The sequence below is a fragment of the Aricia agestis genome, chromosome 5, assembly GCF_905147365.1.
Source record: "Aricia agestis chromosome 5, ilAriAges1.1, whole genome shotgun sequence".
Taxonomy (NCBI): domain Eukaryota; kingdom Metazoa; phylum Arthropoda; class Insecta; order Lepidoptera; family Lycaenidae; genus Aricia; species Aricia agestis.
The window spans coordinates 10,441,313-10,459,872 of NC_056410.1; the positions used below are offsets into that span (position 1 = coordinate 10,441,313).

Consider the following 18,560-nt stretch of genomic DNA (forward strand, 5'->3'; position numbering starts at 1 on the left):
TGGTGTACGAGGTTTGATCAAAGTAAAAGCGTACACCAGTTTGCTATTATTATTTTGCAGATTACGGCGCGGTCTCAAAAGGAATCGAAAACCAGGGGTTGAGCTGCTTTTATTTGGACAAAGTTTTCTAAAGACTGAACGCCAAATCGAGGTTTTTTTTTTAAGTTTCTGCCGCGTCGTTTGGTTTGATATTATACATATTATAGTCAGGGCCCCCGCTGCTATATGTGCAACGTGTGCAATGCACATGGGCGCCATCCTGTAGGGGCGCCAAATCGCCATCTTTAGGGGCGCCAAAAACAAAGACCCAAAAAATTTCCGGAAGGGGCGCCAAAATCTTTTTTTTTTGCACACAGGAGCCAGTAGCCCTTACGGGGGCCCTGATTATAGTGCCTATAGTCTGGTATTTATGGATAATTGCATGACCTTACCTGTATATAAGAAACTGATTTGTATTATTTGTATTTATTTGTATATTTGACCAGCTCCGGGTGTATAAATTGGCTGTATAGTGTATAAGGCTGCGGCCTAGGGGCGGCAGCGTCCTAGGAGGGCAGCGTCTTTAGGGTGCCGACAGATTTTATTTCCGTCGTACCATGTATGTAAATACATGGTGCGACGGAAATAAAATGGCCTACACTCATAAAAATATATAAATTCGGCACTGATTTGTACTACTATACAATTATCAAACATCCTTCTGTCTGAACATTAATAAACACAATTTTTTGTGCACTTTTTCCACTATATTAAGAAATTTCTTAATATACTTAGTGGAAAAAGTGCACGAAAATGTTTGTTTTAACTTTTATTAGTGTTCAACATGAATTTCCACCAAGAACCGACAGTACAATCAATCACATAATAATATATCCTTCTGTCAGTTACATTTATACTTTTATTTTAAGTTTTTCTAGCATTGATCACTGGTAGATTACTCGAGGTGTGTGGGGTTTTGTTCAGGAGAGTCATTCAAAAGATTGAAAGATACACTAAAGGAAAGTCTTAAGGTTTTTCTTTCATGCGACTTTATTAAATATATCTTTTTTATATTGAGATTTTTATATTGAGTATTCACAATAATATTTTATACTTAAGAAATTTTATAATATATCTGCAGCTTTGTATAAGCGTTTATAATCCATATTTTGGTATGACACGCATAACAATGCCTATATTATATTATTCTCTCAACAATTTTACATAAAAGATGATATTATTCAATATTCATTCGGTTGTTTTATTTTACATGTCATTAGTATAAATTATAATTACCTTATAAGTTACTACTATTTACTTATATACTTAATAATTACCTTTAGACGAGATCAAAAATTACTTAAATCTAATCTAATAAAGAGAGCAAAGTCATCATAAATTAAATATTTTTCACCCAAATAATCATAAGCAGCGTTAAGTAGCCTCTTAAATTACAAACATGATGATGTAATTTATTTTTTTGCATTTTTGAGCTTTCATACGTTGACATAATATTTTAAAAACATCATTCTACACAAGAAGGCCAATTTAAAGTTTTCGCGCATGTAAAATACAGTAGAAAATATGTAAAACAAAAACAATTGATTTGATTAATTGATTAAAAAGAACCAGATACAAATTGTAATTTGTATCTTTCAATACTTACAAAATATAGTCCAGATACGAACAAGAAGTGGGTTCTAGATTTTTTTGGCAAATTTGTACTTACTAGGTACTACTTGGTGCTTATATTAAGAATTTTTTAATTAATCTTAATTCTATAATGTCAGTTTTAAAACCAAAAAAACTAAATCAAAATCGGTCCACCCGTTTGAATGCTACGATGCCACGGAGAGACACACACACAGTCACAGAGAAACAAACAGACTGAAAGACGCGTAGTTTACAATTTACAAATGACAGTGCCGGCACGTGGTGGCAAGCAAGACGGAGCAGATTATGGCGCCCTCACTCCTCAAGCAAATAAATTTTCTTGACCACTGAGGCGCCCCTGAGAGTTGGTCTTGAGCAGCAGACTGACAGACACGTCAAACTTATCTATAACACCCTTCTTTTTTGTCGAGATTATAAACATCGTATATTGTCATTCACTGACTGCCAACGATTGGGTGGTTTGCCCATTCCCCTTCCACAGTATTACAGACCTGAGTGCCCTCTGAGACTTGATGGCTAATGCATCTGCTCATGCCTGCCCTATGGTAGGATTATTTACCACATTACAGATCCAGATACGTGATTTTAGTAGCGGTGAATGCCGCAGCGGCTGCCAGCGTAGCGGCGACGGCCACCACAGCGGCCGTGCTGCCGGTGAGCTTGACCGCGAAGCCCATGATGACGGAGATGCACAGCTGCGCCACGAACACGCAGCTGCTGACCACCGCCACGTCCGTGCCGATGCCGCGCTCAGCACCAGAACCCCCGCCCTCGCTGTCCCACTGAAAATATAAGTGACTAGATGACGCCAGCAGCTCCGTTGCGAAGTGCGATCATCGCGCAGAAATGGTACATCTATCGTTAAAACCACACCTTTGGCGCACCACACAGTCCCATGTTGCGGCCTTAGAAAACAACAATTTTCCGCTTTTTTACTAAAAAGTGGTTCCGTGCGAGTTTCTTACGCCGGGTTAGTTCCCGAGCCAATAGTAGTTAACCCCTCAACACGAAGATATTTTGAAAAGATTTAGTAGAAGTTCGGAAAGAAAACACTATTTAAGACTTTAAGTAGGTATGAATCATTTATTTGGCCTAACTACCACACATTCTCACCACGGTAACTCCTGTGAGCTGTGACGCGGGCTTAGGCCCTGTCGATGACGTAGGATTTAGCCCTACAAGTACAACTAAAACTTAATTAAACTACAAGTAACACGATGGTGACGTTTACAATATAATATTAAATGCGGCGTTAGCAGTTAACACTGATTTTGATACTTGCAGCCGGGCTGCAAGTATGATAAGTGTATGATAAGATCCTGCAAGTTGTAGAATGTAGAGTCATATCAAAAGTCAAAACCAACCATGCCAGTTAAGCTGGCCACGAACTTATACTGCCGCACTCAGAGACGAATATTAGACCCAGTTTCATCAAGCAATGTTAAATAAATAATGGCTTGTTAAAATCAGTTAACGGCCTGTTAGAGCTATCGAGCGTTCCACCATACGCTAATGTCATGTCAAATCGCCTAACACGGTGTTAAATTTTAATTCCTGCTGGAGAGGTCCGTTAAATATATAACAGGCCGTTATAATAGTCAAAACAACAGCTGTCCAAGACAATATCCAATATCAATAAAAGAATCTGTTTTGACTTTTGAGTGTTTCCGCCATGTTTCGCCACATCCCTACATATATTATTTATTATTTTTCATGTTATGCATAATTATTTAAATATTTTCATTTTGTCTAAAATTCAGCTCTCGGATTTTCCTTGACATTGCAAATACACTGATTCAAGTATCAAAATTACCAAACCGAAATAAGTAAATAAAAGTTTGTATCATGATTCATGTTTTCAGCTTTGACAGATCATAATTATTAACCTGGTAAATTAAAAAGAACTATTGTAGTGTAACAAATGAATGCGATCAGTGATATTTTAATTTGGTCGCATTTTCTACCAGATGACGATTATTATACGAATAAGGTGATAAAATAAATTAATTAAAAATCAAAAAACCCGACTGCAAAAAATGCTAACTAAAAAGAACGAAACAATACCTAATTCTGCCAGAGGCATCGAATCCATGTTTTAATTTATACGACTCTTGCTTACGAGTTTCATGCCAGGATAAATAGAAGGTTACATAGAAAAACGTTGAAGAAGAAAATGGATTTTTCCATTAACCACTTCGACAATCAATCTAATACAAAATTGAAAAACTACCGTGCAGATATTTCTAAGTGTAGGTACCTACAATACGTTATAATAGGTACATAGGTTTGGTACTGTTTCAATTTATGTTTCTAGTTTTAAGTACCAAATCATTGTTTTTTTTTTTTTTTTTGATACTTTGTCATTGAATTTTCATCTTGTATCAGTAATGTCAGTTAATTTTTAATTATGTAAATTTATCCATGCAGGCGGATTTTGGTTTTTTCTTATTTTATTACTTGCGGTTGGCCGCGGCTCCGCCCGCGTGGAAGTCGATCACCCCTGCAAAAGGCATACCCAGGAAAGACTCGGTCAGCAAAATGATTCCCAGGTCAATTCACAGACTCCAACACTAACATCGACGACGCAGTCATTATACGCAGGCTGCACCCTGCACAGGTTGTCTTCCTCCTGCACGCGCACTATCGTAATATTTAAATTTCGCCATAATTTCAAAACCAAATGTCCAATTTTATTCATTCGAAGACCAAATATTTTCTACATAAACTGTACTTAGTGATGGAATAATTTATTTTGGTAAGAATTAAAAGAATGAGTAAAATAAACGCGTTTAAATGTAGTCCAAAAAAATTCAAGATTTTTAAATAAAAAAATGGTTATTGTGCTTCACTCGACATAGATACGTATAGTGTGTCCCGGACTTTTTTGTAGATATTTATAAGTTCTACAAATACTTGGAACATTTTATGATTCTATCTTTTATAGTTTAGGCAGCGTACGTAAAATAAGTAACTTTTCTGGTTGATTTTTTACACCTTGCGTCCGAAGAACCCAAATATCTTACGGAACCCTATTTTTTCGAAAATAAAATTCAGCCTATGTTCAGCAAAAATAATATAGAATTCCAATGGTAAAAGAATTTTTCAATCGGTCCAGTAGTTTCGGAGCCAAACAAACAAAAAATCAAATCATTCCACTTTATAATATTAGTGTAGATTTATCGTTACATTTAATATTAAAACTGCAAGTTATATACATATTTAGAATCAGTGTTTAAAATCCTTTATTTTGATACCCCACTCGATATGCTTGGTAGAATTTTTATTTTTTTTACCTCACAATATGGCGTCAAACATCTGCCATTTTGTTTTTTTTTTTTAAATGTCACCTATCTAAGAACACTTGGGTCATTAAGACAAATCTAACGATACCTCAATTGTGAAAATCCGTTTAGCGGTTCGGGAGATACAAGGTAATAAAGAATATTACAAACATACAAGATACGCGCCAAACACATAACCCTCCTGGCAGTCGGGTAAAAATGACACATTGCAGCCAACATGTCGTATTAAACTTGTACATTGCAATTTCGTCGCCTTATAACAAGAACGAACGAGTTGAATGTTATTATACAGTGTGTAACAAAAACTAGTGATAATACTTTAGGGTGTGTACATGTTCCTTGTAGAGAGTTTACTGTGAAAGTAGCAGCTCTGAAAGACGAACATTTTTTTTCAATTTTGTATGGGCAAGGGCCCGAGCGTCACGAGTTTCCCCATACAAAAGTGAAAAAAAAATTTGGTCTTTCAGCGCTGCTACTTTCACAGTGAACTCTCTACAAGGAACACGTACACACCCTAAAGTATTATCACTTGTTTTTGTTACACCCTGTATAGGGACATAAGTATTTTAACAGTCTGTTTAATTTTCCAAGGTCCGTTAAGTAATGCCTTGTTAGGATTTAACAAACAGAGGTTGGTGAAATTGGGTCTAATAATTACTTGACTTTTATTAAGTGAATGAAGATTTTGAATATATTATGGGGCTTATATCAGAGTCTTCATTTAATTACAAATAAGTATTTTTTTTTCTCTGACTGCGGCAGTTGGTGATTACAACACCTACCATGCCAGTGGAGTGGTAATGCGCCACCAGCAGGTAGGGCATGGTGAAGAGCGTGGAGTACATGACGCCGGCCGTCCAGCTGAACAGGATCACGGCGAACGGCGCCCGCAGCAGACACAGCATCATCATGCCGCAGCTGTATGTGCAGAGACCACCCACGTATACCTTCTTGGCCCTGGAAAATGATACGGCCCTGTGAAAATCCTTTCAATGTATGTAATGTAAACTGTAACTATATGCAACACCAGTGTAGCTTCGTTCGTTTTCAGTTCCTATTTAATTACAAAATTGTATTCTCGTAAAATGCTATCATATTATGTCGATGGACTTGATCAAACAAGAAATGAAGTCGCATAAATGGTGTACTTGGATTTCAAAGCTTGATTCATGTGATAATTAGCCGTTATATAAATCTATAATAATATGTTATGATATGAGAAGCCCATCTTTTGCCGTAGCACAGTTTTTCGTAGACAGCAGTCACCACAAAGCTAAAGCTCAAAATACGTAATCCTCTTTTACCCATCTTCCGATTCACATAGATATAGTTTCACCGATTGACCAACGGGGCGCTAACAAGACGGCTTTATGTATGTAGTGCAGTCACGTTTATGTATGCGAAATTATCTCTGGAGTTCCTACATTAATAATATTATTATACTCACCCAAAAAATCTAATAAGTTTCTCTATGACCGTAGAGTAGCAGGCGCAAGACAGGGAGTACATGGCCATGCCCCAGCAACCGAACCGCACACCCGCCTCGTAGTTGATCCGGCTCTCGCTACCTTCTGGTGCCTGGAAGTAAGAAATAGCAACGGTTAATTGATACTCCTAAAAAGTTATACGGCAACGCCAATGAACAAGCAAGGCGTTTAGAATTTAGAAAATAATAATATTATACTTAATCTTGGCTACTTTATTATAAACTAGCTGTCCCGGTGAACTTCGTGTCACTTTAAAACCTTCCCTGGACTTATACGAATATTTTAAGATTAAAATTAGCCCAACCCGTTCAGCCGTTTTCGAGTTTTAGCGTTACTAACATAATTGAAAATCCATTTTTATATATTATTTGACTTTTAAGTATTATCACAAATCTTTTGTATGGGAGTAAGTATAGAAAAGTGTTGTTTTTAGACTTTTTCAGGAAATTTAATTTTTTTTTGTATTTTTCTCTCCGTAAGAACCATCCTCGTGCTTCAAGGAATATTTAAAAAAAGAATTAGCGAAATGAGTCCAACCGTTCTCGAGTTTTGCGCTTAGCAACACATTCGGCAACTCATTTTTATATTATAGATCTACCTCATAGAAGTTGATCCATAGGCAGAATAAGATGACGATTGACGAACCTATGTTTTTTGGTACGGTTATGTTAAGATAATAGTGGTGATTGTATCGGGCTTGACATAACTCAATCAATCATATTACGGAGTTCCCTAATAACTGCTTATAAATTAATTTCTTCGGGGGCAAAAATTCGTTTAATAAATAGATCTCTCTGAGACTTCTTGGAGACGTCTAACCTTAAATCAATGGATAAATAATGGAATCAAAGGCACCTTTATAAAATATTTTAATTTATAGCTATTATTAAATTGACTAGTTTAATTTTAGAAACCATTGTCTTTATCAAGCACTTTCTATTAATAGAAGTAGTTGAATCAGTAAAGCAGTTAGGCGACAGTACTAATTGGAGCACGTAATCCGCTAATACCCGAGATAACCTGAGTGGAACTGATTCATTACCTGACTTGAATGAAATATTAAGAGTTAATCAATATTTACATTACATTTAATTTATAACTTATAAGGTACAGCTTTACATTGATGATTCATTTGTTGCTGCCTATGTTTTTCAGGGAAACTTATGTTAGGCTTTTATTACCGAGTTTATAACACTGATTCATTTCGCCGGGCCGGTTAGTTCGCAACATTTTAGAATTGGCTTTAAAAATGAGGATTGATTAACTAAACTGTTTTGGATAAAATAACAAATTTTATTGCCATTACATATCTACTAAGTAATTATTATTGTTATACGTAGATATAATAAAAAAATCTCTTTCGTTTGGCTTCTATACATAATAATTTATCTTTCTTTTATATGGGATAAAAAGACTTAACTCATCCCTAACATGTACCTATTCAGGTGCAAAGTTTTCGCAAACTAAGTATATATTACGTGGTGGGTATAATTTACTGACAAGGGTCGAGCACCAATAAATAACAGTTTCAATAAAACCTTCCGTTATATGTTGTCCCAAATATTAAACAGGGGATTAGAAACCAAGTAAGTAACTATTTGAGGTAAAAGTTTTTTTTTAATCTATTTTTTGGGGGAGTTTTTGTCAATAAGACATGTCAACCCCACCGTATCTGCCTTAATGAAATTCACTCATCAACTTCCAGTAATAAATTATCCCATCAAAAACATCCTGTAAAAAAACCAAGTCTCGCAACTCAGTTTTTATACCGTAAAAATTTATGAGATCCATGCAATACCAAGTCGGTTAATTTAATCAGTCCCTACCTAGGGGACCTTCTGTCTCAAGTTATTACGTAAGTTATTATCATATCAATATTAAAAATCTTTTACGTTTTAAATAAATAGATCGACTTGGATATCGCATGATTATATTATTTAGTATAACACTATACAGTATCACACAGCACTACGGGCCTGCATCAATCGCATATGGAGCGCAATAGACTTAACAATCTAATAATATAATAATTATGTATAAATTGTGAGATACATTGTGTTTTCATGCGATGTCCAAGTCGATCTATTTATTTATAAAACCGCATCATCACGATGGATCGGTGACAGTACTACAATTATTAACAGTAACATTTACTTACAGCAGGGTTCCCGCCATACACGGACTCGCTGACAAAGTCAGTGAAGTAGAGCGAGTAGCAGACGTGTGCCATCCAGCAGAAGAGGTTGGTGAGGCAGAGGATGCGCAGGAACCGCGGCATCATCACGATGGACCGATGACAGTACTACAATCAACAGTAACATCTACTTACAGCAGGGTTCCCGCCATACACGGACTCGCTGACAAAGTCAGTGAAGTAGAGCGAGTAGCAGACGTGGGCCATCCAGCAGAAGAGGTTGGTGAGGCAGAGGATGCGCAGGAACCGCGGCATCATCACGATGGACCGATGACAGTACTACAATCAACAGTAACATCTACTTACAGCAGGGTTCCCGCCATACACGGACTCGCTGACAAAGTCAGTGAAGTAGAGCGAGTAGCAGACGTGGGCCATCTAGCAGAAGAATTTGGCGAGGCAGACGATGCGCAGAGACCGCGGCATCATCAAGATGGATCGGTGACAGTACTACAATCAACAGTAACATTTACTTACAGCAGGGTTCCCGCCAACCGCAGACTCGCCGACAAAGTTAGTGAAGTAGAGCGAGTAGCAGACGTGGGCCATCTAGCAGAAGAATTTGGCGAGGCAGACGATGCGCAGAGACCGCGGCATCATCAAGATGGATCGGTGACAGTACTACAATCAACAGTAACATTTACTTACAGCAGGGTTCCCGCCAACCGCAGACTCGCCGACAAAGTTAGTGAAGTAGAGCGAGTAGCAGACGTGGGCCATCCAGCAGAAGAGGTTGGTGAGGCAGAGGATGCGCAGGAACCGCGGCATCATCACGATGGACCGATGACAGTACTACAATCAACAGTAACATCTACTTACAGCAGGGTTCCCGCCATACACGGACTCGCTGACAAAGTCAGTGAAGTAGAGCGAGTAGCAGACGTGGGCCATCTAGCAGAAGAATTTGGCGAGGCAGACGATGCGCAGAGACCGCGGCATCATCAAGATGGATCGGTGACAGTACTACAATCAACAGTAACATTTACTTACAGCAGGGTTCCCGCCAACCGCAGACTCGCCGACAAAGTTAGTGAAGTAGAGCGAGTAGCAGACGTGGGCCATCTAGCAGAAGAATTTGGCGAGGCAGACGATGCGCAGAGACCGCGGCATCATCAAGATGGATCGGTGACAGTACTACAATCAACAGTAACATTTACTTACAGCAGGGTTCCCGCCAACCGCAGACTCGCCGACAAAGTTAGTGAAGTAGAGCGAGTAGCAGACGTGGGCCATCTAGCAGAAGAGGTTGGTGAGGCAGAGGATGCGCAGGAACCGCGGCATCATCACGATGGACCGATGACAGTACTACAATCAACAGTAACATCTACTTACAGCAGGGTTCCCGCCATACATGGACTCGCCGACAAATTCAGTAAAGTAGAGCGAGTAGCAGACGTGGACCATCCAGTAGAAGAGGTTGGTGAGGCAGACGATGCGCAGGAACCATGGCATCATGACAATGGATTAGTGACAGTACTACAATCAACAGTAACATCTACTTACAGCAGGGTTCCCGCCATATACGGAATCGCCCACGAAGTCGGTGAAATAAAGCGAGTAGCAGACGTGGGCCATCTAGCAGAAGAGGTTGGTGAGGCAGACGATGCGGAGGGATCGCGGCATCATAATGTATCTACTTACAGCAGGGTTGCCTCCATACACCGATTCACCAACAAAGTCGGTGAAGTAGAGCGAGTAGCAGACGTGAGCCATCCAGCAGAAGAGGTTGGTGAGGCAGACGATGCGGAGGGATCGTGGCATCATCAGGATCGACCGGAGATAGTGGGAGAGGGAGAGCGGTTCCCCGCTGTGACCCATACTCTCTACATTTATAGTAGCATTGTTTTCAGCCTGGAAAGTGTAGGTTTAAATATGATTTTTTGTGTAATATTGTTTCAGTAAGGAAATTTTTGGAACAAATACGTATCTCGATCTTGAACAGAAAAGTTTTTGTGTATGACGTTATATTAAAAATACTAGATTAGCTTTTGTCCACATTATTTATATTATGCACTTTCATCTTTAATTTTCGTCATCTTCTTTCATTGAACTTTCGTTTGGCGCATTCAATAATGCCTCAACGAACGAAACGCCAGCATTGTCATTTTTATCTGTCAGATTATTGTAACATGTGCGAGGACTGACGAGAACATTTTACTGGGTGAAATATGTGCGGCTTATTTGGTCATAAGAAATTCCAGAAACAAAAGAACAAAGCGAAAGTTTTGGATACGGTCAAAGCACTCAGAGCGCATGCGTCGCGGGCATGCCTCACGTGCGCCGTTGACTGCGCTATAACGCATGCCCTTGGTGAACAAAAAAAGGCACAGTGTGGACATAGCTATTAAGCATCATAAAATTTTATTTAGGTAGGTATTCTATATTTTATATATTATACGTTATGACTTATGATATATTATAAGCATTAAAGTGAAGAAGCCATACTAAAATTTGATTTTCTCACCGGTGGCTCTGGCTGTGGTATCTGATTGAGTGTGCCGTACGACGTATTCTCTCTCTTTATGCCATCTTTCTCGTAATCTCCATTCTCGTCCGTTCTCTCTCTCCCTCTCTCCTCCTCCAGCTGGTCGGTCTCGTCCAGCTTGCCGTACTTCTCCGTCTTCTCATGGAGCTGGTTCAGCGGCATCTCCTTGAAGCTGGTGACGGTGGCCGACACGCACGTCACGAAGATGATGGTGATCAGAAAAAATACCGCCCTCACGTGACCACCGAATAGTGCCCCTGAAATGTTCACTTTTTTTATTATATTGGTGAATGTTAGACGCTCGATTTTATAGCGATATTGATCGTGAATCGGGACATTATAAAGTATTTTCTTATTATACAAATACGATACGTGTCGCGTCAGTATTAATATTAATAATTATTATTAATCAAAAGTAATTATCTTCTAACTATCGTTAATTCTTACAACTTAATTGACTATACTAAAATGTAAACAAACTTTGATGTAAAGTTTATCGACACGCCTACCCAATTTCAGTTCAGCAAATAAAAGGATTCATAGGTTGATGTGAAAATACATATCAACTTAAGGGGCGTTCAACTATTACGGAACGCAGTTTTGAGACCCCCTCTATATATGATACCCCCCCCCCCCTCTATATAAAATATTTTGTCCTTTGAAATTAAGGGGAGGCCTTTTTGAAATTTTACTTAATATTTTTGACTTTTTTGAAATAAAAAAAACCTGTAAAAAGATAATCATTTGAATCTTCGACATTAAATGCAAATGGAAATATAACCGCGTTGGCGGCGAGAGTAATAATTTTATTTAAGAGTAATTTGGGATGACTCGCCTAAGGACGTTTCGTCCCAGTTGATCCCGCCCAGCGCGTACCCCATGAAGCCGCCGAGGCCAGCCATCACTGTGAACGTGCTAAGGCCCTTCGCATGGTCCTCTGAAATAAAAAAAAATAAAGAACTTCGTCCCAAAAACTTGAGAGGTGTCAAGGGACACCCGAATGGAACGTTATTTCTTATGTTCTATTCCATGCAGGTACTAATAAAAAAGTGTCGAGGTCAATATCGTTCGGTCTTCTTTACGCCGATATAAGTGTGGAAGTATGGACAATTGTAATTTTTATTTATAGATAGTCTAAAAATAGATATTGTGTAGAAGCCTTAATCTTCTCGAACAGGTCGCTAAACAGAATGACTGATCGGTCGACTGAGCGATAAACGATCTTTGTGCCTATAATGGAATTTAATGGCGCAGATTTTATGGACGATTCTTCTAGCTGTCGAATAATTATGCTAATTGTTTCAGACAAGAACAAATTATTTACATGTTTGTTATTCTGTGACGTCACTTGACATGACAATTTTCGGGGTTTTCACAAAACGGCCGTCTTATCGGTCTCCCTCACCGTGATTGATATAATATCTCAACAATCATTGTTAGCTATAAACATGTAAATATTTGAATACATGTATTCGTACATAATATGAAAGTTAACATACCCAAAGTCAAGGAAAAATTTAACTTTTCATAAAATAACTTGTTACAATATTTAAAACTTTTTGATATAAAAAATTAGTAAGGTTAAAAAAATCCATACTAATATTATAAATGCGAAAGTATCTCTGTCTGTCTGTCTGTCTGTCTGTCTCGCTTTCACGCCAAAACTACTGAACCGATTGCAATGAAATTTTGTACACAGTTATTCTAGAGTCTGAGAAAGGACATATGCTACATTTTGATGTGGGAAAATATCTTATTTCCATGAAAATATCGATGAAAATTAATTCGCATTGCGGGGTCCTGGGTTCGAGTCCCGCAGGCGGAACAAAAGGTTTTCAATGTTCCTGGGTCTTGGATGTGTATTAAAATAATATTTAAAAAATCTTAAATGTATTAATTTATGTATAATATTATAAAAAATCCAGAAATATATCGATGCAATGAACATTTTAGTTCTACTTAATACGATTCAACAGATGGCGTTTTATTTTTTACTTTATTGTAACATAGAACTAATCATACTTATTAGTTAGTATGTTTTTGTTTATAGTTTTTAATACGTTAGAATATTATGTTTAATAATATTATCACTTGGTATAATAATAATCAATCTATCTTATCTTATAGAAATCCTACTGCATTTCTAATATATGTGGCAAGTTGACAACAGAAGGCGCTCTAAAATAAAGGAGTTCGAGTGTACCGTGTTGGCCTATATTCCATCCAGAAAATATATCAATGCAATCAACATTTTAATTCTTATATATGAAAACAGATGGCGTTTTATTTTTTACTTTATTATTGTAACAGAACTAATCATACCTACTTTAATATATAATATTGTTTTTATTCATAACTAGCTGTTGCCCGCGACTTCGTCCGCGTGGACTTTAGTTTATAGCATAAACCTTAAGTCTATAGTTTATAGCGCGCGGTGTCAACAAAATTTGTGTCAAATTTAAAAACTTTTTAAAACCCTGGTAAGTGGTACCCCTCTTAGGGCCGCGCTACACCGGAATGGCAGCGCTGAAAGTGCTCGCCTCGCCGCTGCCATTCCGGTGTAGCGCGGCCCTTAATTAATCAAAATACCCAAAAACAGCTGTGCAGTGTGCACATAATCTATACTAATATTATAAATGCGAAAGTATCTCTGTCTGTCTGTCTGTCTGTCTGTCTGTCTGTCTGTCAGTCTCGCTTTCACGCCAAACGCCAAAACTACCGAACCGTTTGTAATGAAATTTTGTATACAGATAGTCTAAAGCCTGAAAAAGAACATAGGCTACTTTTTTACTGGAGAAAAGGGTTGTAAGGGGGTGAAAATGCGTAAATTTTATCAAATTAAGTTAGTTCCAACAATTCATAATAGATGTCACCGTGCGTCTTCTACATCGCGCTGACGCTTGCTCAAAAGTCTTCCTATAAGACGTGGTATCATCTTACATTTAAGTTTCGATTTTTTTCGATTGTTATATCTATTCTACGGTATTAAATAACTCAGTACTTTATCTGTGCAGTGACGTAACCTTAAATCTATCAATGATAAATAGTTTATGGGTAAAGTTGTGTAATTGGAGGGCTAAATAAGTTTTAAAATTTGGCATAAAATATAAAGTTTAATATAAAAAAATGAAATACTTATTGTGTGCACACTGCACAGCTGTATTGATTTAAGGGGTACCAGGGTTTTTTATAAAAGCTTTTGACACCAATTTTGTTGACATCGCGCGCTATAATCTGAAGTCCACGCGGACGAAGTCGCGGGCAACAGCTAGTCAATTTATAATTTAATAATTTACCTAATCTACGTATATATACGGTAAGTAAAGTTTTATTTCATGCAAATGTCTAAAAATATTTCATTGATAAGTTTCAGATTGATCGAATCTCGACGTCGTAGATAAGAATTTATGTAAAGTATACCTATCTGCCTATCTGGACAGCTCAATGACTAGTTAATCTATGATGAATTAAGTATTCTCGCTCTAAGAACTAAGATGTACTCCCAATAGATGTACTCCCCATAAAAGTTGATATTTTGACCGCGTCTCTAAGAAACGAAGTGAATTTGTTGATAAAATGCGTCGTTAAAAACATAATATTTTAGCGAGCTATTATTTCTTTCCAACTGTCAAGGAGGAGTTATAGAGACCTATTTGTTTTACTGCATTGTAAATATATTGTAATAAAGCACCAGTGATTCCTATACTTTTCTCCGTCGTCAAGGATAAACATTATTAGAGTAGGTTATCAAATCAGCAATTTACAGAAGCCAAACAATACAAATACGACTGACCTGGAACTGTCACGTCAAGCAGATAAGCCCGGGCGGGGCTCTGGCAGGCGTCGGCGTCGAAGTCTAACAGCACCGTCCCCAACACCGTGAATAGCACGCCCCAGGGGTGGTGGTTCTGGGACTCCGTCTCCAAAGCTGAACTCCTGGGCCCCAGGGCCGAAGGAGTGGCCGTCCTGTTCACCGGTATAGGATCCCCCAGTGCGTACCCTATATCTTCGCCGTTCGGCACTAAAATTAATCCTACGACAAAATATACGTTTTGTATAAACGTGAAGCGCTCAGCAAATACAATGTAATTTTATATGTTGAGGACTTTAGCGATAAAATGACGTATTTGCGTATAGATTAATTAATTTGGTGTACGGTCATTGCCACGAGCTACCAGACTTTGTTTGTTTTTTGTTTTTAGTTTTTAGTAACAAGAAATAGCTGATAGGCAGATGTAACATACATTTTGTAACAAAATATAATTAATTTATATTAACACCATTTTGTAGATTAATTTGGTATAAAACAAATGTTTAAACACTTAAGGCGAGGATAAACCCCAATTTGTTATTCCGCGACTTCCGGTTTACCTAGTTCCAATATAATAACGAAGTTTTAAAAAATATGAGGTATAAAGCACAATATTTAAAATACCTTAAACCATAAACATTTTAATAAAACTTAATACTTTGGCTGTAATTTATTTACAAACTCACCTCCGATAAAAATCTATTTCATCGAAATATAAGTATTAACTAGGATAATTATACATTTTGTTTGAATAAATTGTTAGTAAATCTATATTAAAAATTCTTTAACCGAACAATTTTGTTTCATAATGTTTATTTCCAAAGATATTTAAAAAAAACATGAAAAATAGAGAAAATCCGCTCGAGTGACATCAGTTTTATGCTAAGCTAAAATGAATCTTATTGCGATGCGTATACGCTTAGTCTTTGGTTGTGTGCAAAGTTATAGTTTTGGATTGAGATCAATCCCCGCCTTAACACAAAATTTTAAAACAAAACGTTGTCTTTTTAGCTAAGTCGTACCACTTGTTACGTCACCAGTATACATCATAACTTATTGCTTCAGTAAAAAGTGAGACACTTTATTTCCATGAGTAGTAAATAAACCACGAAAATCTTAACAAACTCACCTAGAAACACGCCTATTGACATCAACACAATGAAAGGTCTCCGTCTACCGTATATCGAGTCACATCGATCACTCAGGGACCCCAGCAGCGGGGTCATGAAAAACCCGATCAAAGGCGACAGGGCCCACACTAACGTCATCTGCTGGTGAGGCACCCCTATTTGAAGAAGAGTAGGAGACACGAAGGCCGTTTCTCCCGCGTAAGAGAACTCTATCCCCATAACCGCTGCTGATATCCTCATTAATTCTAAGCGATTTTTCCTCCTGAAAACGTGAAATAATTGACCAATCTATGTCATACTAGATTTTCTTAAAATGTTTATTAAATCACGAAGAAAACCTACAAGGATTGGGCATACCAAACATCTTTAATATATATGTAATGACGTAAGTATGGTCTCCACTCTACATAGCCGTTATCAAATCTAGGATTTTCAAGAGGCTTAGTAACCGCCTAGACCAGCTTAGGCAGCCTAGATAATACAAAGGCTTAAAGGACACTACTATTATTACAATTATCGTATGACAAACATTAATAAATACTTCGTCATCTTTATCCCACTCACCTAAATAAATCAGCATACTCCCCCTCTCTCTCGACTCTATCAGGGGGCTCATCAGACGCCGGTATCGCGAACAACGCCTGCCGGATCGCCTCCCTTACACCCTGGGGATTCTCTTCCTTCCACTGTGCCCAGCGCTCCCTGCACCTGTCCCTCGCACTGTGCCATCGTCCACCCACACCCTGATACTCATTCAATTTCTCAGCCATTTTAATTCATTTTATTTAAAATGTATGACTTTAAATTTGTGGCCCCTAGCCATGTTTTATGCTAAACATAATATTTGAATTAGAACTGTTTTAAACATAATTTAAGTGCACTGAAGTAACTTAAACACTACGGAAGTGAGTGTTCCGTTCGCTAACAAGTGAAGTTTAGTACCGCGGGTTCGGAAGGCGGGAAATGACTGAGGCGCGAGCGCTGGGCGCCGCCCGCCCTGCACCGCCCAGCTATATACTACTGGAAGAGCTATTTTATTTCTGTTAAAATGTAATGTGTACTAAAATATTGTAAACCATACATCTCTATTTAATAATTATATTAATTTAACTAGCTGTTGCCCGCGACTTCATCCGCGTTAACATAGTATAATAACAAAGATGGATAGTTTTCTCCTTTTTGTTTTTGTGGTTTCTTATACAAAGGGTAAAAACGGACCCTATTTAAGCAAACGTCAAACGCAAACGTCAATAAACTTTCATGTTTCTAACTCAAGAAATGACTGACTTTCATTGAAACTTTCTACCCCAATTTCACCCCCTTGGGGGTAGAATTACCAGAAACACTTAAATACGTATCCATTCATTTTTAATCAGTAGCACAAAAATAAAGTTTCATGTTTCTAACTCAAGAAATGACGGACTTTCATTCAAACTTTCAACTCCAATTTCACCCCCTTGGGGGTAGAATTTCTAAAAACGCTTAAATACGTATCCATTCATTTTTAATCAGCAACCCAAAAATAAAGTTTCATGTTTCTAACTCAAGAAATGACGGACTTTCATTAAAACTTTCAACCCTTATTTCACCCCCTTCGGGGTAAAATTTTCAAAATTCCTTCCTTAGTGGGTGTCTACTTAATAAAACAATCCTACTCACCAAATTTCGTGGCTGTAACTTTTATAGTTTTTGCTCAGCGATGATGAATCAGTCAGATAATTATATATTACTCCATTTAATAATGTCAAAAAGCAACAATATCGTCAGTTAAAACGGTAACACCAAAATAATTTACAACCAGAATAATAATAAGTTGTACGTGTAAAGACTGATTGTATCTAAAAATCGTGTATATTTATTGGATACAATTTTCAGAAAAATACTTTCATAAGTGAATACAGTGATAGCTTCTGAGAGAAAGATATTGAAATGTGTTAAATCTCGGTAATGTTTAAAACAGGCGCTATGCCGTAGCCAGCTAAGTAATACACTATATATATATAGTTCATTACATTGATTCTTTATAGCGTAACGGAAGATCAATAAATTTTCAAGAGCTGAAGTCTTATAATTTCCAGTGAGTGTCATCTATAGTGTAATCTTAATCCAATAGTGGGTGTGTCGCGTCACACGTGGTGATCCAGGTTGACATTTTGGATTTTTAACAGTTTTCTCGATAAAAGATGGTATAAGTATCATTATATGACCTAAATGCATACACCATACATTAGATAAATATTTGACCTTGAAGACTATGACAAGTTCATCGTCGTCGTTCACAGCTTATTTTCATCTTATCATATTCGTGAAATGTTAGTTTTCTAAACGTTCAGCGCGTTGTTTTATTTACAAATCGTGGCGTCTCTGTTTTAACGATTGTACATTTCTCAGTAAATATGAATTCTAAATTATCAAAATCAAGATGGCGCTTCCGAAAATGACAGATCGTCGTAATCAGCCAGGATTACGTTTATTGCAGCCCGAGGGATCGCGATTGT

General features: G+C 37.5%; 1 protein-coding gene across 2 annotated transcripts; it reads right to left on the reverse strand.

Moving 5' to 3' along the window:
• Positions 1-1,352: 1,352 nt before the first annotated feature.
• Positions 1,353-17,055, reverse strand: LOC121727188 (proton-associated sugar transporter A). 2 transcript variants are annotated; one of them, XM_042114878.1, is made up of 9 exons: positions 16,627-17,055; positions 16,062-16,324; positions 14,915-15,154; positions 11,957-12,058; positions 11,101-11,378; positions 10,278-10,487; positions 6,403-6,533; positions 5,738-5,912; positions 1,353-2,435 (listed from the first exon to the last, which is right to left on the reverse strand). In XM_042114878.1, exons 1-9 carry the CDS (start codon positions 16,830-16,832, stop codon positions 2,217-2,219), a joined length of 1,824 nt encoding a protein of 607 aa, XP_041970812.1. In that variant the 5' UTR covers positions 16,833-17,055; the 3' UTR covers positions 1,353-2,216. The 2 variants fall into 2 exon arrangements, with proteins under 2 accessions (XP_041970812.1, XP_041970813.1); XM_042114879.1 differs by having other exon boundaries at positions 16,062-16,321; positions 16,623-16,709.
• Positions 17,056-18,560: the final 1,505 nt, after the last annotated feature.

Excerpts from the sequence above, each read along its gene's own strand:
- LOC121727188 (XM_042114878.1), bottom strand. The coding sequence starts at position 16,832 with ATGGCTGAGAAATTGAATGAGTATCAGGGTGTGGGTGGACGATGGCAC. Across the intron at positions 16,325-16,626 it reads GAGTATGCTGATTTATTTAG|GAGGAAAAATCGCTTAGAAT; the intron begins GTGAGTGGGATA and ends TCACGTTTTCAG. Across the intron at positions 11,379-11,956 it reads CTGGGACGAAACGTCCTTAG|GGGCACTATTCGGTGGTCAC; the intron begins GCGAGTCATCCC and ends TGAACATTTCAG.